Source organism: Orbicella franksi, chromosome 10 (genome assembly GCF_964199315.1).
Source record: "Orbicella franksi chromosome 10, jaOrbFran1.1, whole genome shotgun sequence".
Lineage (NCBI taxonomy): Eukaryota > Metazoa > Cnidaria > Anthozoa > Scleractinia > Merulinidae > Orbicella > Orbicella franksi.
This window is the reverse complement of record NC_138154.1, coordinates 14,104,315-14,127,705: the sequence shown is the minus strand read 5'-3', so window position 1 is coordinate 14,127,705 and position 23,391 is coordinate 14,104,315. Positions and strand designations below refer to the sequence as shown.

Here is a 23,391-nt window from a genome sequence, read left to right as displayed (position 1 = left end):
CGACATTGCTTTGTCCGAGAGGGAAAGATGAACTGAATTGCATTTAATAAATCAGAATGGGCAATTTCTCTCCAATTTGTAGTCTTCAGAGTTCATGGCAAATCATTGTGAGTGATGTTTACATTTCGGCTCAGTTCCTAGAGTTCTACGTAGCGTCAAAAAGTCGAGTTTTAATTTTAAATTTCCAGCACTCCCTGTATCAATGACCAAACAGATGGTAAATTCTTGTTCAATACATCTCTAGTAAAGCCTTTTTAATAACATTCATTCTACAATTATTGGAAACCCTGCCGTTTATTTTAAATTGCCGTCATATTATTGAAGTTCCGCGGCTGTTCAAAACGTGACCGCCTTGAAGCTTCAATCCCATCGGAACGGACAACGTCCATTTCAATCAGAGATCTCGCGTACGAAGGCTATGCCATTCTGTTTGCCAAAACCTTCTGGAAAAAATCTTTTCTTTATCATAAAATCGAGTACGTCGACGCGTTAAGTTAAAAATCTTGCGTCGCTCGCAGTAAATGGTTGAGAGGTTAGAAAAGTCTGATAAACGAAGTTGATTAGTCTTCATTATGTCCACAGACTACTGGCTTGACTGGCGTGCCTTTCAATTTATCTGACCGCCCTTTTAATAATCAACAAAGCATTATGCAAAATAGCTTTTAGGCATTCACCTAAATTTGCTTACTTTTTTGCTACGCGCAAACATATGCATCGCCGCAGGATTCGTCTCTCGCGTCTGTCTTCAAACGCCCGTGATATTTTGTATCTACTGACAAATCAATACAATATACAAGAAAGCTAATCAACTATATTGCTGACCGTGTGTGACGGAAATCTTTTTTACATCTAGTTTGTTATTTCGAGAGAACATTCCGCTGCGCTCGTGGACTTGTATACAGGTCGCGAAAGCGTAGCACGCGCAATCGAACATAAAAAAAACAATCGTTCTTCTTGGCAGCGATATGACGAATTTCACAACACTTCTAACATTGGGGATAACCTTTGCTACAGTTCTTGTGCATTCCACGGTGAGTTTTCTAGGATATGTATGTAAATTTATCACTTGCTGCTTTTACTTCCATTACTAGCAGTTCCTTGGTTTAATTTCCGACTTTATCTATTTTTGTTTCAATCGCTTATGCCTTTTTTCATGCGTCGATCTCATAAACAACTGAAAACACAACATAATCTCTACTCTTGAGTAATGTTTGTAGCGCGCAAGTTTTCTAAAGCCTGTATTGTAGCTCTTTCTACAACTCGGGAAAACAATCACTGTTTCATTTATACGGGCGGGATTAGAGAGTTAAAAATTCCTAATCTGCAAACAAATTTGCTTTGATGGCAAAAAGACTTGCGAGATACTGAAGGATGGGTAAAAATTTTGTGGAGTAAACTTCCTTATTAAATGTTTGTGATTTTCGAAGCAAATCATTTGCAATTGACAACGGTCAGTGAAATGAATCAAACACGCGACTGGAAGTCAAAGATATGACGCGCCGTGGTAGATTCGATTTGAGACCACAGCAGATCCCGAGGTTTTTTATTTCTGATTCCAGAAATAAAATGAAAAGAAAAAAATATAATCATTTGCGTTTTTTGGCAGAGGCAGATTCAAAGAAGCGCTTCGAGTTTATCGAATTCAGTTTGGTAAATTTGCATATAAGTAATTTACTCCTTGGGAAATCATAAATCATGTTTCATTAAACATATTCTTTATTTGAAAAGGAATTTATCAAAGAGACGCTTATAACATTCATCATCTTTGCATTGCTTGAATTGAAGCCTTCCATTCCATGATTAATGAAAAAAAGACATCTTTTTTAACTTCACAAAATGCACACGAAACGCTTTCTGTGAAAGATGGATGTAAATTTGAAACGCCACTGGCAACTTTGGTTATTAATTATTAAATACGCTGTCTTGCGATCTGTCTACATTCTTAGGGATGTATTAAAAGCCGGAAGAAGTTAAGATACATTAGAGTGAATTCGGTGACTTCTGCAAGCACAGAAGACATTTGGCCTTGTCGACTTTCGATTTGACAACTGATGGCCCAGGGAGCATTTCTTTCTTTCTCTGGCCTCAAACTAAACTGACAAAAATGCTTTCGGATCTTCGGAGACTAAGATTTTGATTGACAGTGCTTTTGATTTTCACTTAGTACGTCCATTAAAACCCCCCAAGCAATTTGGTGATAGTTTTGATTGGCAGAAAACTTTGAAATCTTGACCAATAGAAAGCCTGTTGATGTCAATCGAAGATCTTAACGTCAGCAGAACTTGTATTACGCTAATTGTCGAGCGTTGTAAGTAACGCTCAGAAACAATTTGCAGGTTCTCAATCGGCAACGTAAATAAACTTCACTCTTAATTCTTATGTGCCATTACACATACGATGTCGTTTTCTCCAGAAATGAGGCGGATTTCTTTTATTGTCTGTTACATTCAGGCGAAGATTCCAATCAGTGTAGAAGAAGGGACTGATAGCTAGAATGTAGAAGGTCTGATTGGGGTTCAGCTGATAGCCAAGAAGTGATCAAACTTTTGACTGTCACCTCAGTGAGAACTGACGCAATTTTTAACTGTTAGCTTAGTTGAGTGAGATTTGCAAAATTTACTGATAATTGAGAGACGCGCTAAAATTTTAACTGATCGACTAAGAAATCAAATCTAAACCTCTGCGTATGTTTTAGAGAAGTTTGGACAACTACAAATTTAGCTGTCGGTTTTGCTCTCACGATTCAAGACTGAGGAATTTAATTTATATTTCTCAGTTAGTACGCGCACTGTGATTGGTCAATTTAGCGGGCCGTGATCTACTGTACGGCCCGCTAAAATTTAAAGCTGTTTTTGTTACCAAAATGTTTCGTGATTTATCGCCAAGTGGTCTTAACCTTTTTAGCCGGTAAAAGTTTAAAAACTTTCTTTTACTTCTGAAATTGTGTATTAAAACCTACTAACGATTTCAAATTGACTCTTTTAACTTTCGAGGTGCGTCAGAAATTCGAAGCCGTTCTGTGTGAATAGAAATCGTTCCCGAACTCGTCAGACACCCAGCCAAGATATAATAGATATCTTACTAACCTCGTTTTCTCGGTCCGTACTGTGAGTTATGGATCCTCGTTTTTTCCCCTTCGATTTATGGCCCGCGCGCTTCGCGCTTGGGCCATAAATCGATGGACAAAAAACTCGGTCCGTAACTTACAGTACGGACCTCGAACTCGGTTAGTAAGAGTACCTATTAGTATCTATTACCAACTACTCGACCAATTTTCATGTGACAATTTTTATGTGACAATTCTTATTTGCTCCTGTAGACGAGTAAATCTGGCCAATTTTATGTGATAAATGTATCTGCTAAAAAGCTGGCTTGTTAGCTTTTATGTGACAAATAAAAATTGTCACATACGAAAAAGTGCTCGTGTAGACGACTCGTCACATAAAAAGTCGCAAATATGTTCACATATGTTTTTCTGGGGCGACTTATTAGCCCCGCCTTCTTTCTGCGTATCTCTGCTGTCGAAAGTCATTGATTACTGGCGCACTAAACTTTGAAATGTTGACAAATATTTGCTGTGTCATCTAAGGATTAAATATATTTGCCACATAACACGTACAGGCTTTAATGAGTAACATTTTTAATTATCATCAACCAATTGAAATTCTGCGTTCATTTTTTCCAAATAGGTTTATGGAGGTGGAAAAGAGCGAAAAATTAATTTAACTAAGAAAGAACGTGAGTATCTTGAACTTGTTTGTGTTGTGATGTTAGAATGTATTAAAAGCCGGCCCAACCACTTTTCCCCATAAGGAGGTATGAGTTACAAAAATTGTTACCGTGCTTACGTGTTTCTCTTTTGGGATTTCGTTATAAATAAAACAGTTTTCAATTGAGCGTCGTATAACCAAAACCAAAGTAATCACTCTGGAAATCACACAGCACACCGACAATCCAGTAAGCCAATCAAAACTTGTAGCAACTACATCAGTGGCAGACGCAAAGCGCGGGAAAACGTTTGCGAGCACGTCACGGATGGTCATGGTTTTACTTCTGATTGGATGACAAAGTAGCGCCAGTTTTCTGGCCAGTCGCTTTGCGTGGTAACGCAGAACTAAGGCAAATGCAAATTATTTGCGACATAATTAAAAACCGCACCGTTTTCCAGCTGACTCTTTTGGCTGTTTTTGCTGCCAGAGAACACACCTTGGCACAGCTCAGTTCGAAAGAAAGTTAAATACAAAGTACATGAAAAACATTTCGTGTCCGCGCTTGTGTCTTATTTTCAGCGTCCACCATTAGAACAGCATTGTTCAATTTAATTAATAAACGAGCCTTGAATAATTATAACAATTATTGAACGAGGGTGAGCAAAATTTCGTGAAGGCCGAACACTGACAAATCAAGATATTTTGCGATAACCTAGTTCAACAATTGTTTTATCATTCAATCACCAAGTTTGTTTTTGTATTTACTTCATTCTATGACAGCCTAGGGAAGCGATCTGTCATTTTTTACACAACTGAGAACGTGGTTACAATTACGCATGAGCAGAATATTAGTTGCAGCAAAACACATTTAGACGGTACTACGCATGAGCAGACCATTCTAGTATTTGAAGGCACTCATTTGCGGGTCATGTGGTGGGGTTCTCAGCCAATGAAAAGGAAAAAAATAATGCATCGAATGATCTTCATTTACGTACAATTGTACAGGTTGTTGGCGGATTTGTCCTTCCGGTCGAGAATGCCAGATTCAGTCAGACGGCACTGAGGTGTGTGTCTGTGCGTCTCAATGTAAAAAGAGACACAAACCAGTGTGCGGGACAGACGGACACCTGTATATCAACCACTGCGAGTTGCACAGGGCCGCCTGCGTTACTGGCAAGAAAATCAGAGTGGACTGGGGTTTGAAGTGTCTAAAGAAACAAGCTAAATCAAACGGTACGTTAGAAATCTAAATTGGCCATTTTAGCGTTAATTTTAAACAGTCCGAGCCATAAATAATTTCTCTATACGATTCCCTGCATTATGATTGGCCTTGTTAACCGCAGGCTGCTGATATGCTTTAAAAGGAGAACAACGCTTTTCAGTTTTAAATACATGTTTCGACACTGAGTAACTTCTGTCATCGTCAGTAACAATTAGAGTGAATTTGAATATACAAAATAATATACAAATTTTACACAATAGGTGTTACCTAGAGTAACCTACATAGCATGAATAAAATACATGGAACTAGTGAAAACAATAGAACAACAGGCAAATGCAGAAAATTTGGTCTACGGGAGAGACTGGGACTAGTGTTTTTCTTTTTATTGTGTATCGCCCGGACTGTAAAAATATGTACTGAGCCGCGCTACTCCTTTGCGGAGGGAATTCGCCGGGCGTTTTCAAGTGCTTGCCCTCGCAAATACTAATATTCATGTTTATATGTTTGATTTTAGATTGTCCCGAAGAGAACTTATTGAAAATGAAACAGCTGATTTTAGCAACCTTCCAAAAGGAACTACACAAGGAAGTGACCTCAAAAATCCTGATTGACGAGTTGTTCTTCAGGTATAACAGGGACGGCGATCACAGCATCAGCAGTTTCGAGCTCAAAAGCCTGGTTACCGATTACGTCATGTACAGCAACATCAAAGAACTCGCAGACAAATGTCATCCGACACAGTGGTTAAACACTGCTGATAAAGACTTCGATGGATTCCTTTCCAAAGACGAATTTTCACAGAGTCTTGGTGAGATAAACTGTGCTAAAGAGGACCTCCCAGGGGTTTGGGGTAACAAGGGATCATGATGACTTATTTCGGGTATCAAGGGATATCTTTGGGATTAATTTGAAGAGCAAGCGATATCCCTACTATTAAAAAAAATAGGGAACGATGGGCTTTACTAATAGGGAAGAAAAGGGAAAAAAAGTGAAAATTTCAAGACCAAGGGAGCATGCTAACCCCCTGGGACGCCCTCATTAAACGCAGGCTGTAAATTGCGAGCTTAGATTTCTCGTAATTCAGAATTGAAAAACAAGGTGTATTACTTTACTGAAATATGATTTGTGGCGGTTGCAGCGAGCAAACCAGAAGTTAGCATTCTGCAAAATGATGCGCAGCCCATGTCTGGTTTTAATCTCACTCTCCGGTGTCGAGTGCGTGGTTACCCTGTTCCTACGATCACGTGGTACAAAGATGAAAAACAGCTGAACGCTAACGACCGCATTTCGACGAACCCAGACGGAGAACTTTTTATAAAGGGGCTCGGAGTGAGTGACAATGGGATATACACATGCGAGGCCTCAAATGACTTGGGGAAGGACCAGAAAAAAGTGGTGATTAATGTCCAAGAGCCAGTCACTGAAGCTCCAGGTATAGCCATTGGAATGTCGTGTTTAGTCCTCGTTCCTTCTCAACTTAACCCAAAACCCAGGTGTCAACGCAGACTGCAAATCAGCAACCTCGATCCCAGGCTCCCTCTTCTTTGCCTTCCTTGACCCTGGTATCGAGGTTGGCTAACCAATTTCTAACTAATGATGGTCACTTAGGCGAAAGGCTAAACGTAAAACCTACTTCATATCAATACAAAGCCGATTAGGAAACTTTCTCCATATATGAAAACAGTATCAGCTTTTGAATACTTTCAATAAAATATATAATTACTTTTCTCTTTTTCTTCAGCCGTACCAGGGTCTAACCTGTTTTATGCCTTTGCAAACGACGGTGTTTACGTCATCGATCCTGAAACGTCATCCACTGTCAATCACATCCCAGCTGATGACGTCATAAACGGTACAACGTCGCCCATTTGCACCAGTGGTCGACAGCAGGCGTGTAACTGGGGTGGGGCGGTAAGTGTCGGTGTCAAATACATCTACGCGGCGGATTTTCTTGGGCGAAGAGTCCTAGTGCTGGATGTTGTGACGCAAAAATTTGTTCAAGAAATAACTACAGATGACTATCCCTACCAGCTGAAATATGTCAGGCGAGTTGTGTAATATGAAAGTTATCCTGACTGGTGTTGATAAGTGTAGTATTAGCCCTGAAGATGGGGTACACTGCAAAGTTTTTAATGGGGGTGTACGGCCCGAACTATGAAACTTGTACCCAATTTCAGAATAAAATCTGTGATTTTCAACACCCTATTTCGGACCCGAGCCAAATATCGATACAAATATTGACACTTTAATACGGTCTTTCATTCATTCATTCATTCAGATTCGTTCGTTCGTTCGTTCGTTCGTTTGTTCGTTCGCTCGTTTGTTCGTTCGTTCATTCATTCATTCACTCGATTTCAGACCTTCCATTTGCCGACATTGATGTGGAAAAAAGCAGCACAAAAGCCATACCCTTTGGGGCAGCACTCACCTATATAGCCCATTTAAAGTAGTACTCCTGGTATAAGTGTCAGTTCGCGATCAATTTCTTGATATTCTTATGACATACCTAATGATTTTGTATTGAAATATCAAGCAGAAATTAGATTTTGATTACACCTTTCAGAAAGGGAATACCACTCTAAAATCTCCTTAATCATGATTTCAAGAAATGATCTGAATCAATTTGACATACTTTAACGCTTCTCGATGCGACCCAGTTAATAGAACCTTCAATTTGAGTACAGTTGGACGCGGCCGAACTTTCTTGGCCTACACAAAACAAACAGGAAACATCAAACAATTAATAAATTGCTTGCTTGAATTGATTGATTGATTGATTACTCAAAAGGTCCCTAGATGCGGTGTGGACCCTGTGTTGGGAGAACAGTACCCTGGATGTCCTCACCGAGGATGAGGACGACAACGGAACATTGTCGGTGATAAACGACGCTAGTAAAGTGACTGAACACACGTCAATCAAGGCACAAATAATCGACAGCTACCCACGGCGCGCGCATGGCTTCTTTGTGGAGGAGAATTGCGAGTTGACAGACCAGGAAACCAAGTATGGCTACGTCACTCATATTATGGAACCTGGCCTTCATGAGGTGGACCTGGCTACCAAGCAGTACTCGAAGTTTTACAATCTCAGTGATTACCAGTGCTACGGGACGTTTGACTTGGCTTTGTCCCAGCTGCACAGATATGCGTTCGTCCAATGCTACACCAACGAAGAGCGAGATACCAAAGCGCAAATAGTGATGGATTTAGAAAAAAGGCAAATGATAGCCGTGGATTCAACGCATTTTGGCTCACCATTCGCGTCCCCTGACGGCCGTTTTATCATCACATTGAATTATTACGCTATTTTAACCCGGTACGTCGATCCAGCAGGCAAGATTTACCTGTTCCAAGAAATCGAGTCTAATCTGTTACTCAGCGACCTCGCTTTCCACCCACGTGACGCAGGCTATGACGTATACGTGACATCAAAGGATCAATCGGCAATAATAGTGCTGCACGTTGATCAAAGAGGCATACACATCGTCAAGTTTATTTCCACAGTCGGTAAGCCCTCGTCGGTGAGGGACTGGGTCCACACTCAACGACCTATGGTGACTGGTTGTGGGTCTAACGTTCGTTACCTAGCAACGCCCGCGACACGCGAGGACGCGGTTGTTATTATAGATGGCGAGAAGCAGGAGATACGAGGAATGGTGGAAGGAATTAAGGGGGCTCGCACAATTGTGTGGGTCGGAGGAAGTGAATAGAAATAAAACGCATTTCCTAACCAGTGACGGAAAGCAAAAACACTATGTTCTTGTCGCGAGAGAAATTAGCAAAGGAACAGCAAAACGTCTTAAGAATCTAACGCATTGTAAGAATGAATATTGGGTCATTCAAATGATCTTTTATGAAATCGTTTTTACGTAAACAATAGCATTTGTAAATATAAGGTAAATTGATTTCGTGTTTTTGTTTCCTATTGAAAAAGGCCTAGTAAGTATGCTTCAATTCAATGAGTTTGATTTGCTGTACGATCCAAATCCAACGAAAACTTTGAAAATACTTGCATTTTCTTACAATGACATGATTAGCAATAAAGAAACGGTGCATGTTGTGCAGCAACTGTGAACTGTAAATTCAAAAGAGCTAGTTCAGCTCCAACAATGGAACCGAAATAGTGAGTGGTAGAGAGCTGCAGAGTTAGTGAAAGATTTTAAAAAAGCTTTGTTGCGAACATTTACTAATTACTTACAAATATAATAATTTCCAAGTTCGTTATTTGTCTTACAGTAAGACAAAGTTTGTTATCTGTCTTTACATACCACCCAATCTTCAACGCTATTTTTTTCTTGTCAGATTTCGCCATTGTCGACTTTCCGTTTAACGTTTCCTTAGAGTTGAAAGTATCATTTTACAAAATGCAAAAGATGACTTCCTATACCTAAGAGAGTTAGCGAGTTATCCCCCCCCCTAAAGGGCTTATTCTCAAGGTATTCCCTCATGACTTATGTTTACATGGTAACCAGTTCGACCGCGCGCGGATGGTGTTACCACGCACATTGCGTGGATATTTGTATGGAGGAATAGAATGCGTGAACACCGCTTGGGCCGTCCACGTGAGAAAGATCCACTTCTCAAAGGATTGGATTTATCTGGAAGCTCCTGAGAATGCGCGAAAACAGGTTGGGGTAATCTAATCTAAACTTAAGAGGGAGTTAACTTGAGAACAAGGCCTGTATGGAGGATTGATTCTCTTGAGTCAACACGATCGCCCTTTAAACGGTTTCTTTGTGAGTATAGCTTTTAAGGGCATCGTCTTTGAGATTAACTCAAGATTCTATCTGTTGCGCAGTTTGCGTTTTGTGCTGAGGTGGAGAGGGAGGGTCGTCAGTAACTGTGCTGAGAACTATGACATTTCCGATAGTTTAATGACAGATAACACATTGGAATAACTGTTTATTTTTGTTAAGACTAATAGTTATACTTGTAACTGATATTGGATAATTCTATCTACTCTTACTCCTCATCAGATTTCATTGTGTTAATAAAGTCGATCTTAATTATACGACTTATGGTGTTCCGCGTCATTCTCTGCCTTGGTAAACTTTCGTTATGAAGTACTGGGTCAAACGTGTGATCCTGATGAGAAGAAAAGACAGGACAAGGCGTTTAGTTGTAGGTGGGGCGAGAGGAGGAAAATGGGGGTGATTTAGATGAATGCGGAAAGGGGACGGGGAAGGGGAAGGGGGAAGTGGGAAGAGGAAGTTGGAAGGGGAAATGGGAGGGAGTAAGGGGGACAATGGACATGGGGAAAGGTTTAAGGGGGAGGGGGGAGGGGAAGACGGGTAGCGAAGGGAGAAGTGGGATACGAAAGGAAAAGGCGAAAGAAGGAACTTGGAAAGGGAAATGGGATGGTGCAACATTTCCAAAAGAGGCTAGCCCCCACAAAACGTTTTTCGGGGAATCCGTCAGATCTCCCCTGGGAATTATTCACCAACTATTTATAGCGTGACGGAGTTAAAATTTTTCATTGTCAGTGGAAGTTTTCGTCAACTTACCTTTCTTGCTTTACTTGCCGTGACGATTCATTCGTAATCTCGGGGGAACTAATTAGGAAAACATAGTAGATAAGTATTGGTGCGCTGATTGATGGCCCAGAAGCTACAATCCATGGCCGGTCGACAGGCAATGACCGAGTTTATGCCAAGCACGAACTATTCGTCTGAGACGAATTAATCATTTGACACTAACAATTTGTCTGAGTGTCGAACACGGATAATTCGTCAAGGTATAAATACGGTTTTTAGACGAACTGTGACACAAAATTTGTCGACCTGCCAGCACGAATACGTTCCGTCTTGAAGACGAACAAATCGTCTTCTAGGATAAATTCCACGTCAGATTATTCATCTCCAGCCTGTACAGCATTATCTTTTAATTCAGTACGGACCATAAAATATAAATATCATACGAGTAACTTACTGTCAGCCAAATCCATGCGCCTCGCACCATTCATAACGTATTCTGAAACAATTCAATAATATAATTTGTTAAAAAAACGAATTTTTCAAACTCCAACGTCACTGAACATTTTTACTGCATAACGCAAACGCTTGATTAAACTCCACTGATGTTTCTTAAATTCAGGCAATCATCATCACAGAGGAGATTCCACCTGATCAACTTCTGAATTAAATTGAGTCAGCAGGGAGGTCCATGAACCTTGTAACTGGATTGTTAGAATTTTTCAGGCAAACTAAACTTCGATTGATATATGCTTCATGGCTGAATGTCATAAGTGTAATAAGTCATTCTTCACCTGTTAATTGTTGAGCAAAATTTACCTTTTTTTGCTTAATGCATTTTGCTAGCTTGAAAGTTAAGTACTGCAAGCTAGTAAAGTACATCAAGCAAGAAAAGAATATTTACATGGTACAGCTTACAAAACATTTCTTATCATATGACAAGGTCAAACAATCATAAGTTATTTACTGCTGCGGTTAAACGTACTGGTAATTATAGTATCAAGTGCATTTTCGAGCCTCGTTTCTACATTATCATTTCATACCTGTTTCTCCTTCAAAGTCTTGCTCCTCCATGTTGTCAAAGAGCCTAAAGAGACCCAAGAACAGACCAAGATTTCAGTGTCGGATCGTACACTCGATTTGAGTCCAAGCTAAAGCGTTGACAATTAGCAAGCGTGTTCTAATTAACAATTAGACCCGTAGCCCTTGCGGGCTACGGGTCAATAGCCCATGAGGCGAAACCGAATGGGCTATTGACTCGTGGCCCTTGAGGGCGAAAGGTCTAACTGTTTTAGTATCACCCAACTAGTCGGACAGAAAAGGTAATAATAAAGTTAGCAAATGCAAGTTGAAGAAATATTTATTTGGGAATAAAACGAAAGAAAGCGTCACGCTCGATGGCGCCGATTTTGCTACTCGATGACTATTACTAATAGTCCCCTAGTAGCGTAGCCAATCAAAATGCAGGATTTACATTAGTCCACTAGTTGGGTGATACTAATGGCCTTTAGAAAATAGCCCAAAACAAATAAGCACGCTGATTGGATAAAGCCGTGCTTAGATAATGAGCTCGAGATTTCTGTCGACTTCATCCAAACCCTCTTTCCCAGGCACTGCTAAAACGCAAACAGGCGGTCGTCATTTTGTTAACAAGCGCACACTGCTAGGCTGCTCACTATCTACAACAGAATAGATAGTGAATAACTAGCCAATCAGTGAATGGCATTCGTGATAGAATGCTTGTAGATTTATACTAAAACTCGATAGAAACACAGTGCATGTTTTTTCTATTTCTTAACTTGCGTTGTTTTGTCTCATGTCCAATTTGTCTTTTTAGAAAACAGAAGAGCAATGGGCGTTTTACAACAAACGATCACATGGTGCAAAATCCGCCATGTTGGATGGCAAAAGAATGCAGAATCTCAACCAGCTAAGCTTGATTTTCTCTGTTTTGGAAGCCCAGTGCGTGGCTTACCATGACAGATTTTGCGCCATGTGACCATTTGTTGAAAAGAACCATTGGCTATGGTTTGGGTTTTGATTATCGTCTGTCCTACAATAAGGAGAGATTTGTTGCCCAGCATGTTAAACAACTAAAGACAAGAGACTATTAGTGGATTGCTGGCAATCACATCATGGTAAACAAACCCTATTGAGCAAGCCTGCCATTTCTCCTGTACATAATAATGTGGTTATGAGCAAAGCTTTACATCATAAGTGTCTTACTTAACTAATTATAACATGAAAGGAGAATGTGCCTGTGACCCCACCGTGCCATAAAGGTTGTGGTTCACGACTTACCCTCGCTTGCCGTGCCGATTTATCCGTGGTGGACCTGTAAGTCAGAAATTTTTCTTATTAATAAAGTTTGCCAAGTCAGATTGAGTTTTTCGGTAACAATAGCAAAAGACATGTTATATGGCTAGCTCCGTGAGCGTGCGAGATGAATCAAATCCTGTGATCAGCTACCCGAGCGGGCAAGATGGCGCTATCTTGCCCGCTCGGGGACTACCAGCTGTGTCCCGCAAAAAAAAATTTCCCCAAAGCCAAAAATAATTCCTTTATTGGCCAAGCTTTTTCGGTCAAGATGTGTGGATGTTGGCCTCGTTCTTTTATTGTGAGTTTATGGATCGCGACTCCGTCTCGGTCATAAACATGCAAAAAGCGGACTTGGCCAATATTCAGCCATCTTTCACGCTTGGCTTAAAACCCATATTTAAATTCCTTACTTAGCCAATGAGCGGCACGGGAAACATTTTAGATCTATGAGAAATAGTCTGGAGTCAATAAAGAAAGTGACCTACCATCAGCCGCCATACTGTCTTCTGCGTAATACGCATTGCTCTCTGAAAAGAAATTCATGACGAAGTTAACTGTCATGATCAGTACCTGTGTCATGATTTGTCTCTCTGTTTTTTTTTTCTACTCAGTAAAGGCATGCTTAGTCTGCGTACGAGCCAAGTGGTCCCTCAGACCGGAGCTTATCCCAGTTTCTGTAGAATGAAGTGACTAGGAGTATTTCAACTCATCAGAATAAAAAATTTCACCATAAATATCATCACATTGTTAATTGTATTATGTCAAATGTATTTGAGTCTCATTGTAAGAGGCGTCTCGAGGTTATAATTTCATACCAGATAGGTCGTCAGAATCTTGTTCCTCGATGTCATCAAATAACCTGAAAAGACACTGGAAGATATAAAATCTTGTCTCATACCAATTTGAGTTGAAATTGGAAACTTAATTATAGCAGCCTCTTTCCGGGTCGCTCGAGGGGATGCAAAGAAAAGAGACTGAAAACGAGGTTGAAGGAGCTTGTACAAGCCTTTCAACGGCGGATTTGCACTTGGAGTCAGTTCTTATTTAGCATGACGCTTTCTCTGCGCCAAAATGTAAACAATGGCGTCAGCAAGATCAGAATCCCCGTATTAACTAGGTTTGTGATCTGTGCTGTACATATCGATATGGCTGCACAATGCTCTTTGTATTGGAATTGTCAATCTCCTTCTCATAGACCAACATCCTTTTGACTAGCAACAAACGCCAAAACATCTGAGCGAAATGGAAAGCTGAATCAGCATTAGTCCCAGATTTTACTCTTTCTACGCATGTTAAATAGCCGTTACTAAATTTGAACGCATGCGCACAATATCAAACTGCAACCAAGGTTTTCTGGTTTCTTTCTTTTTTTATTTTTTATTTTTTCGTCGTTTGTCTAGAGAGGCAGGCGTTTGACCAACGCTGACCGAAAACGCGTGGGCTCTTGAGACGAGATTGCACATTTAACATTTTCAAAACAGATCTGAGATGGACATGTTTTGACGACTCACCCTCGCTTGCCGTGCCTGTTAATCCGTACTTTGGGTGGATATGCTGGACCTGTAACAACCGGACAACCTTCAGTTATTAAGTCAAATCAGTCAGTCGTTCCAGTTTGGTAATAATTTTACTTTTAGTTTCCAAGGGTGGGGTGGGGGGAGGGGGGGTACTTGGATCAACTTTTGCTTGGTATGTGCCTCTAACCCCTACTCCGTTATAGTCTATTCTGTGGCTAATTATAGACCCCATCTTAGTCACTTTTTTCGCGATCCCATCTCTTTATGCATCTACCTTATAAAGCCCTTCAACTAGTTCATCCTAAAATGAAGTGACACATTTGTTAAACTGAATGTAGAACGGTAACAACCTTTTCACCGTGAATCTTCCCGTTTTGAAATCCCTACTTGCTTGTATTTTCTTACTCCCAAAACCTCTAAAATGTGTGCCCTGTTCTAGTAACTCTATTGAACATGCAACCCCATTATAGTCAATCCAGTCGTGAAAATGAGACCCCACCCAGCGGTACATCCCCATAAGTCTATTACAAGGGAGTACATCCAAAGGGGTCGGGGTGGGAGGGGGGGGGGTGGCTTAGCTCTGCAACAAACAGTTGAACACAAGTAAACGCATCCATAGCAAGAATGGATGGAGTATCAGTATATGGGGAATTAACTTTCTTACTCCTCATTCTCTCTTGGAAGATACTGTTATGTTACACAGGGGTTGTACTTTAGATGAACGAGAAGTAATAAATAAAAGCGACTTACTGTCAGCCAGCATCGTGTCCGCTGCAAAGAAAGTAATGACAAAAATGCGTAATGTGTTTCAACTTTCCAATTTTTCGATTGTTATTGCCCTTAGCTGTTTCTTTTTGTGCGGCCCTGTACCCCACTAGACGCTATAAGGAATGGTGATGTGTGATGTTTCCTTGAGTTGCCTCTTTAGAGTTTTTCTACCCAGGTTAACAATTACTGCGAAGTCTCCTCAAACTGAAGGTAATGATCTAAATTATTAATAATCTCCTTGTTGCTACTATACCTCTGTCTTCTTCGCTGAACGGTTTTCCGACTGTAGTTACAACAAGAACAGCGAACACGACCAAGGAGAAACACACCGTGTTGGAAACCATAGTGAAATTTACCGGCTTGTTCTTACAAAACAAAATGATAAGAGTGTTTCAGATTAGAATTGAAGGCTTATAGAAATATTTTGCAACAGTTCAAGTTCCAATCGTGATTAAGTAATGAGAGTAGATTCTATATCCCTTCCAGTCAGTTTTTAACAATTCTGACCCTGGGTGGCACCTATGAGGTCATTTTTATCAAAAAAGAGTTTGCTAATTTTCTTATCAACTTTTGTCAACCTGTTCCGAGCACGTGAATATACCATTATGGACTGAACCCTGTACAACCAGAAATATTGCAGTTGTCAGTAGCAAACAATAGAAATTTCAAGTGCTTGACCGGAGACAGTAAGCCTTCGTGTAGTTCTGTCTTATTTCCTTTGTAGAACACGAGGCCTCTGCACGTAGGCTTGGAGGGAGTGGGAACATTCCGGGGATAAACAACAGTCTGACTGCCTGGAATCAAATGTCTCATCGATGAATCAAACAGGTCTCCCAAGAATGAGAAATTAATCATAACGACTGGTTATAGCTCAACTTCCGAACTGTCAACGAAACCTGACTGGAAAAATAAAGGTTAAAATAAAGGTTAAAATAAAGGTTAAAATAAAGGTTGCCATTTAAAACTTAAAACAAGCTGTGATTGCTTTCTTCTAACTACCTTAAGGCCTGTCCAAACGGGAAATGTTTGGCGATCAAACACCATCAAACATTGTTTGGTGACCAAACATGCTGTTGAACTGAGTGGCCAAACGGTTAAAACATGTTTGATCAAACACAGATCAAATTATGGATACAAGCCGCTGAACAAGCGTGGTACGCATGCGCGCGCCAAACATGTTTAATACGGGCTGTCCAAACGAACGAAACATCGCCCATCAAACACTAGAACAAAAGAAATGTCTTAAGTTGTTTGATCGAATGTTTGATGGCCTTCAAATTTTATCAAACACGACCAAACACGATCAAACACGATCAAACAAACATGTTTGATGGTGTTTGGTCGCCAAACATTTCCCGTTTGGACAGGCCTTTGCACTTTGCTAGACCGCACGTGGTCTCGTTTATACTCATGATTTACATAATTTGTGACTTTCCACCAGCGCATAGTTAAAGGACAATTTTAATTTTACTTGTTTTATTATTCTTCACGAGAACAGAATTCTGTACTACATAAGAAGTTGTTTTAGATTAACTTTCAGTAAATTAAAATAGTTTACAGGTTCGGTTTTGTTGTTGTAGCGTATAATAAGCACGTAGGAAACATCCTGTAAGACTTCCACAAGAAAGCATGAAGAGATGGTTGATGAAGCCGAAGGCAAAGAGAAAAGTAAACACTATTTATGTTTTGATAAGCAAGGTAGTCAAGAGATTTTCCTTCGTTTTTCTCGCAGTGTTTTCAAAAAAAAATAATAGTAATAATAAATACAAACACATTTTTTTGTTTCTATCGAGTTTTAGATCTCATCGACTGTTATCGACGGTTCAGATGGCTTTTTGCCAGAAGAGCGTTTTATAATCCGGTTGAGGAATCCTGACTTAGGTGAATATTTCAGTTTCTATTTGTTATTAGAACAAGTATTTATAATGAAACAAACATTACATCTAATTCCGAGTAGTACGAGAAAATGAAATAAACATCAATTTGCGAATGTACATTTATTTGCTCGATGGATGCTTTCAAGGCGCGTAACAATCGTCCCGGAGGGAGGGGTACTCCCAGACAAATTGGGGGGGGGGGAGGGTGTGCGGCCCGCTTCCCAAAACCCTTACTTTATTTATTACCAAAACCTGCGATATTCCCTACCCTATTTATGACCTGACCAAAAATTCGAACCCCTATTTATGACCTGACCCTTAAATCAAACCCTGTTTCAGACCTACGTTATAATTAGTTCCCTAGTTCAGACCAATGTTAAATTACCGTAATCATAATTTGTGAAGGGCTTTTGTTGATTTTCTTTTCGGAAACGATGAAAAACTGGCTTCTCCTTAAAAACATACCCATATCAAGGATAGAGTGCAAAAAACCATACCCTATTTATGACCATAATGGCCAAAATCAGCTAAAATCTTTACCCTATTTATGACCCAAACGGCTGAAAAACCATACCCTTTGGGGCCGCACAAACCTATATAGCCCACATAAGGGAGTACCCCTCCCCCCGGGACAATCGTACTTCCAATCAAAACCTTTCGGAAACCGCTCAAAATCCTACAAGATTCTTCGAGAAAAATACTTTGGCACAATCGGTGAAAGCTGTACCTGGTTATACGAGAAAGAAAGGTAGAAAACTGAGGGTCTATTTACAATGAAAGAGGATGATCCTAGTGCTAGGATCATCCTAGAAGGTTCATTTGGTTTGCATGAAAAAACGCGGCTCCTGGGACCAACTTTTCATTTGGTTTACATGCAGGATCGTCTTGGCACTTTTGTGTTCGGCTCGGTTGCAAAGCAAGATGGCGGGCGACAATGACAAAAGCGTAGTTTTGGGAGTTCTTCTCTCTTTACTGGCGTTGATAACTGCCTTTCAGCATCAATTTGCCATTATATACAACTTGATATTTCAAACACAGCAACAATGAGCGATGATTCTCCAACTAAATCACACTGCCATCATTTCCAGGTTTTTTTTTGAGCTTTTAGTCGATAAGTGAGAAGATCGTGCCATGTTGTTTCTCACAACTCGTCCCCAGGGCCATCTCCGGTTTCAAGATGGTGGGTGGGCAAACTGGGCCTCCTGAAGCCGCTTACATGGAGGTAGGATCATCCTAGCGCCAGGATCATCCTTCCTATCAGATAGGATTATCCTAGCGGTAGGATAATCCTAGCACTGGGGCCAAATATAACCCTTCACATGTAAACTGAAAGCTGAAAACATACCGCGCTCGGATGATCCTAGTCCTAGGATGATCCTAGCACTAGGATCATCCTCTTTCCATGTAAACGGGCCCCTGCGGCTACTCTCCTGATTATCCAAACAATGTCACGTCGCAAGAGCGTGGGAAAACGAGTCTGCAATGTCCTTCGGGCAGTGAGCGGCTAGGGAACGTAGTCATTCGTAATGCTCCGTAACGCTACGTTTCTGTTAGCAAATTCGCATTTTTCACTCCAATAGTGATTTCAAATTAAACGGAACCAATTTTAAACAGTAATAATAATTATTTTTATTAAAACTCGCGTTTTAAAGGTGAAAATTGATCAAAAGAACTTGAGCAAATCTCGAGGTATTTTCGGCCTCGCTTCGTGAGATCCGAAAAGGCACGGACTATCTTGCTTACTTACTTACAAACACACATGATGACATATTGGTGACTGGCTAGAAGCCAGTAACCACAAAAAGTAGCGTGGTATAAAGACTAGCATGCGTGCGTTAAGTACTAAAGCATCAAGATCTAGAAATACCGATGGACCAAAAAAGGAACAAAGTTGATTAGTAAAGAACGGGATTACAAGTAATGAACTACAGGTTCCTGAGATTTTTTCAAGGTCTTCTTTGACGGTACTAGTTCTTTTAAATTCAAGGCATCTGAATGAAACTAAAAGTTCTGTTATGATTCTTTGGTTATCATATTTTTTTTTGTCTGGCCATGGCCTGGCACGCGGTCAATAGCAGTTGTTGACAATACAACCATAAAGTCTGTGCTGGACTTCATCACCTCTTCAATTTCCACTGAATAGTATACATAAGAAAATCTTAGGTTGTAACAAGAGATTATCAAGGTAGGAGAGTGAATCCCCCATATAGGTCCTCTAACTAGGGTATTTCCTCTTAAGTTATTTTTAGACATTGTACCCAGTACTTCCACGGATAGTACTAGCGCGTTGCGCCGTGGATGCTTTCGTGGAGGATTTGTTTATGTTTGTTTCGTTTCTTTTCGTTTCAAAGCAAAGGAAAACCTTCAATGCTGTGGGGATGTCTTCTTTCATATTTTGATTACAAGCAAAGGAACTTTGGCTCTAGGTATGTTTTAACACATTTCGAAACTTTAATAGGAGTTTAAATAAGAGACGGATGTCCCCCGCACAAACAATAACAACTGAAAGAACGGCAGAGAAATAAGTAGACAAACGAGTGCAAAGCAAACAAACGCCCAAACACAAGCTAGGCAACCGAACAAACAGATGATCGAAAGTGCAGGAAGACGCTCGCTGCCCAAGTAGCAAAAGCAGTTTAAGCAGCAACGGCAACAACGCCAAAGGAAACATCGATTAAAAAACGACTTAATATTCAACCTACGAATCTCACGAGAATTTAGATTCATCCAGTTTGTCTATACTGTCAGAAATATCTCAAACAGAATATGTAAGACAGCGTCAAAATTCGAAAAAGAAACTTTAAAAATTGGCCGTCGTATAGTTCACGTTCACTGGAATACGCAGAATGTGGCTATTTTACGTTGTTGTTTTGTGACCTTTTGTAACCTACGGCAAAGAAATGAACAAAGAATTATAACACACGTTTACACAGCCACTGAACTCGTTGCCGTTGCCGTTAAAGTTTGCTTAATTAAACCTCCTAAAACCGACTAAACAGCCAAATAATGAACAGCCAAACGAGCACAAAACAAACGAAAGCCCGGACGAACAAAAAGACGGCTGATAGTGCAGAAAACATTTCTGCTCTGAAACGAAATCAAAACATAAAATGACGTTCCCGCCATTTCGTCTCAGGTATTTTCGAGAAAATCGCTTCGGCTGTCCAGGCATCGCGCGAGTACAATCCTCGGAAGAACTGGGTACCATGTCTAAAAATAACTTAAGAGTGATTACCTTACTAGAGGACGGGGGATTCACTCTCTTACCTTGATAATCTCTTGGTTGTAACTAATATACTGTACTTCAGTTGCTATGCATTGTAAAAATGGGAAAAAATTAAAATACCCGTTTGCCTGCCAAGTGTTGAATGGCAAAAACATGTTTGATATCAATGAATTCGAGGATGGTTTTTCATTGCTTTGAACTTTTCAGCAAAATTTAGAAGAACCTTCATAAAACATTTGCCTTCGAATTTTTACACCTCGTTATGTTACAACGTATATGATGTGATATGTCATTTCCTGGCTTTTTGATTGTCGCAGAGCTACTATAGGAAACTTTGAAATCAATCCACGCCGTCGATTGTGAACGTAACAAAGGCTACGGGTTTAACAACGTGACAAAAGGCCGGCTTCGACTGTGTTAACGATGTTTAACCATTGTGTAGGCGATAAAACAGACCAAAGACATAATTCTGTTATTATCCAAAGCCCAGCTGCTTTGAACTGTCTTTGGAGATGAAGTTCTACTGAGCTTCAATCTCCGTCATAAGCTGGCTATTCAATTTGAATAAGGAAACACTTTTACTAACTAAAGTTAAAGTGACTGAATAACCATCAGTGATAAGGCATTGTTTAAGAGCAGAGAACATCGGTTTGTAAGTCTATTTGTGGAAAATCGGATATCTATAGATTTGATATAAGTTTTACTTATTGCGTTCGACGAAGTGGAACGCAAACCTAATTTCGACCTGTGGCTTTTCAGAGTTGGTCTGCCTGTGCACGGTTCTAAGCCGAAAAAAACCACATTCCTGTAAGGACACCGAAATGGCCACCCCGCTTGATGTTTGCAGGGGCATGTCACGGCCAGTAAACTGGTACCGTTTAATGCTAAGACATGTGATAAGACATGTGGCGAACATGTGAGTATGTGAGCAGGCTATGTGAGCTCGTCTTTCCGATGGATCTTTTTGTGACTTCTTTCCATCCAGTTGCCGTACGCTTCGCTATTATGTGCTCTCAGCGTTAGATTTTAGCGAATTTAAACGCTTCGACGGCAGCATTTATCGCACTCTGCGGGAATTGTCCTTGTTTATTAACACGACTTGGCTTTGGGATGATAACCGTGGGAGCAGCTACATTCTGATTGCATTTGTTGATTAGTTCCAGTCGCGACAGATAGCTCAGTGTTTATCCGGTCGAAATTTTATTGTTTGGAATCGGTGGAAAAGTTCTCTGAAGGCAAGCTCCATAAGACTACTTTATTCATCTGGGAAAATACTCGAATTAGTCGCGAAACGAGCACGCGACGGCAAATGCTAGCTTTGAATAATGTACGTAATTTAAATATTCTATGAAACTTGAGAGACCACAGAAACTGGCAGCGTCACGCAACGTATTAACAAATCGTGACCTCTTCACTAGCATGGACTTTGACACTATGCATATCTGACTGTAAAACCTCGGTTGTTGCTGAAAAATGTCAATTTTAGCAATAGACAAAGGTTGAAAGTCAGCTAGTGAAATCATTTATTTACGATATATAATTATATATTAAAGTGAGCGCGTCGAACGCACTCTCATAATCTCTGATTACTACTAGTATAGGATATAGGTATATCCTTAATCGTGCTTTGTTCTGTTATAACATACTTTGTGCAGTTGAAAAGCACACAGGACGTGACCAGAGCATATATAAGTAAAATTTTATCTTATCTTATCTTATCTTATCTAAGGAAGAAGTGTAAATTTGAACACTCGCCTAAGGCTTGTGTCCGAAGACCTACTTTTTTTTACAAGAAAATGTTTTATATTATAGTAGCACGTATCTCTCAGAGAAAATTGTGGGTTTTTTTTTCAAGAAAATAAACTATTTTGAAAATTTTTGACGTTCTTGAAATGGCATCATTTCTATTCAGTATACATCTCAGCTTACGAGTTCAAAATCAAGGATTTAATTTACGTCCCAAAAGTGTTTTCAACCAGTTGTAGAATTTTCATATAAAATATAGTTCATAATACTTCGCGTCATATTATCTTTTCTTTTTTTTTAAGCGTGCTATGAAGATTTTAATGTAGCATGCTCACAATAGTTGGCGGTAGGTCATAAACATTTAAATCCTTGTTTCTTACCTCAATTTACGAAGCACCTTGTCTTTGATTTTCTTGTCAAAACAAAAAGCAAAATGGACACTGTTTCCCGCTCTTTTATACGAGTCAACGCTGGTGTTTTAATCACGTGACTTGAGCCACAGTTCGTGACGGTCTCCTCTCGCCTGGACGACAATATCCGCTTTCACTTGAGAACAGAAAAGGTGGCGATAACTTAACAGACATTTATCACAGCGAAAACTGCTACTTCCTTTACCAGATGTATTTGGTATTAATCTGTTCTCACTTTTCGTTGTTGTAGTGTTGTTCAGCTAATTTCCTAAATGAAATTACCTCATCATTACCCTGGTGATTGCAAAGCAGTTATATGAAAGGCACATGTTGTTTTGAGAGGAGGGCTTTAATATTTCCTGTAACATGCTTGAAATAACACGAGTGTGATCAGCAATTCTATTCAGGACTCGTGCTGTCAATTAATGCTAAAGCTGTCTCATCGGATAATATCAAGCGTACTTGAAAGACTACAAGGGAAGAGTGCTGTTTGGACTTTTCTTTTTGTAATGCTGAGGGTATTAGAAACTTTAACACTTTGCTTGTACAGTGAGTGTTTCTGTTTAATTTTCTGGAGTGGAAACGGAAAATTTCAGTTATTAATTAGGTCAATATAAATTTTAACGTGCCAACAAGATTATGCTAATTTATGACTCAATAATCATTATCGGAAAAGCTCTGATAAGCTACAATTATCACAGCATAAAACATTAAAGATAATACTCAGTTCTCAAAGAACCTAATTGTGAAAACCATCTGTTTTAGTTTATATTCCTTCTGAATGAGTTCACTGGAAGGAAATAGTCATTATTCGAGATAAGGTTTTGCCTGTAAAGAGGGCTGACATGGAAATTATCATGACCGGATCATATCGAAATGAAGTGTAGGGAATGAATTTTCATTCCAAGCGAAACCACACCGACAGAATTCTTGTTGTTCCACAAAAAGACAAATAAAACATTTTCAAAATCCTTTCTTCTTTCAAGTTTAAGGAATACTACAGAGACCGCGGAGTCGTAAATTCAGTTTATTAATTATGTGTGAAGGCTGTATTGTTATAACGAGCGGATACATGCACAGGCAAAGTTTATTTAAAATAATGTTCGAATGCCTGTTTGATTTTTA

At 39.9% G+C, this 23,391-nt stretch overlaps 3 protein-coding genes across 3 annotated transcripts in view; 2 read left to right on the top strand and 1 right to left on the bottom strand.

Moving 5' to 3' along the window:
* Window positions 1–23,391, top strand: part of LOC145499291 (uncharacterized) — a 189,210-nt gene that overhangs the window by 31,212 nt on the left and 134,607 nt on the right. The gene's annotated exons all lie outside the window — the stretch shown is intronic.
* LOC145499660 (follistatin-related protein 5-like) lies at window positions 452–9,450 on the top strand. The gene is made up of 7 exons (XM_081479177.1): window positions 452–1,031; window positions 3,690–3,738; window positions 4,716–4,943; window positions 5,447–5,740; window positions 6,071–6,364; window positions 6,674–6,977; window positions 7,721–9,450. Exons 1-7 carry the CDS (start codon window positions 966–968, stop codon window positions 8,640–8,642), a joined length of 2,157 nt encoding a protein of 718 aa, XP_081335303.1. The 5' UTR covers window positions 452–965; the 3' UTR covers window positions 8,643–9,450.
* Window positions 9,930–22,477, bottom strand: LOC145499661 (uncharacterized). The gene is made up of 11 exons (XM_081479178.1): window positions 22,237–22,477; window positions 15,261–15,372; window positions 14,990–15,010; window positions 14,234–14,282; window positions 13,538–13,581; window positions 13,208–13,249; window positions 12,705–12,738; window positions 11,447–11,490; window positions 10,861–10,902; window positions 10,437–10,484; window positions 9,930–10,017 (listed from the first exon to the last, which is right to left on the bottom strand). The coding sequence occupies exons 2-10, from the start codon at window positions 15,349–15,351 to the stop codon at window positions 10,447–10,449; spliced, it is 405 nt and encodes a 134-aa protein (XP_081335304.1). The 5' UTR covers window positions 15,352–15,372; window positions 22,237–22,477; the 3' UTR covers window positions 9,930–10,017; window positions 10,437–10,446.

Bases quoted from the DNA above. Each gene is read 5' to 3' on its own strand.
- LOC145499661 (XM_081479178.1), bottom strand. From the start codon at position 15,351: ATGGTTTCCAACACGGTGTGTTTCTCCTTGGTCGTGTTCGCTGTTCTT. The intron at 13,582-14,233 runs GTGAGTCGTCAA...GTGTCTTTTCAG, and splicing joins AACAGGCACGGCAAGCGAGG to GTTATTTGATGACATCGAGG. The intron at 13,250-13,537 runs GTATGAAATTAT...ATTTCTTTTCAG, and splicing joins AGATTCTGACGACCTATCTG to AGAGCAATGCGTATTACGCA.
- LOC145499660 (XM_081479177.1), top strand. From the start codon at position 966: ATGACGAATTTCACAACACTTCTAACATTGGGGATAACCTTTGCTACA. The intron at 3,739-4,715 runs GTGAGTATCTTG...ACAATTGTACAG, and splicing joins TAATTTAACTAAGAAAGAAC to GTTGTTGGCGGATTTGTCCT. The intron at 5,741-6,070 runs GTGAGATAAACT...TGGCGGTTGCAG, and splicing joins CGAATTTTCACAGAGTCTTG to CGAGCAAACCAGAAGTTAGC.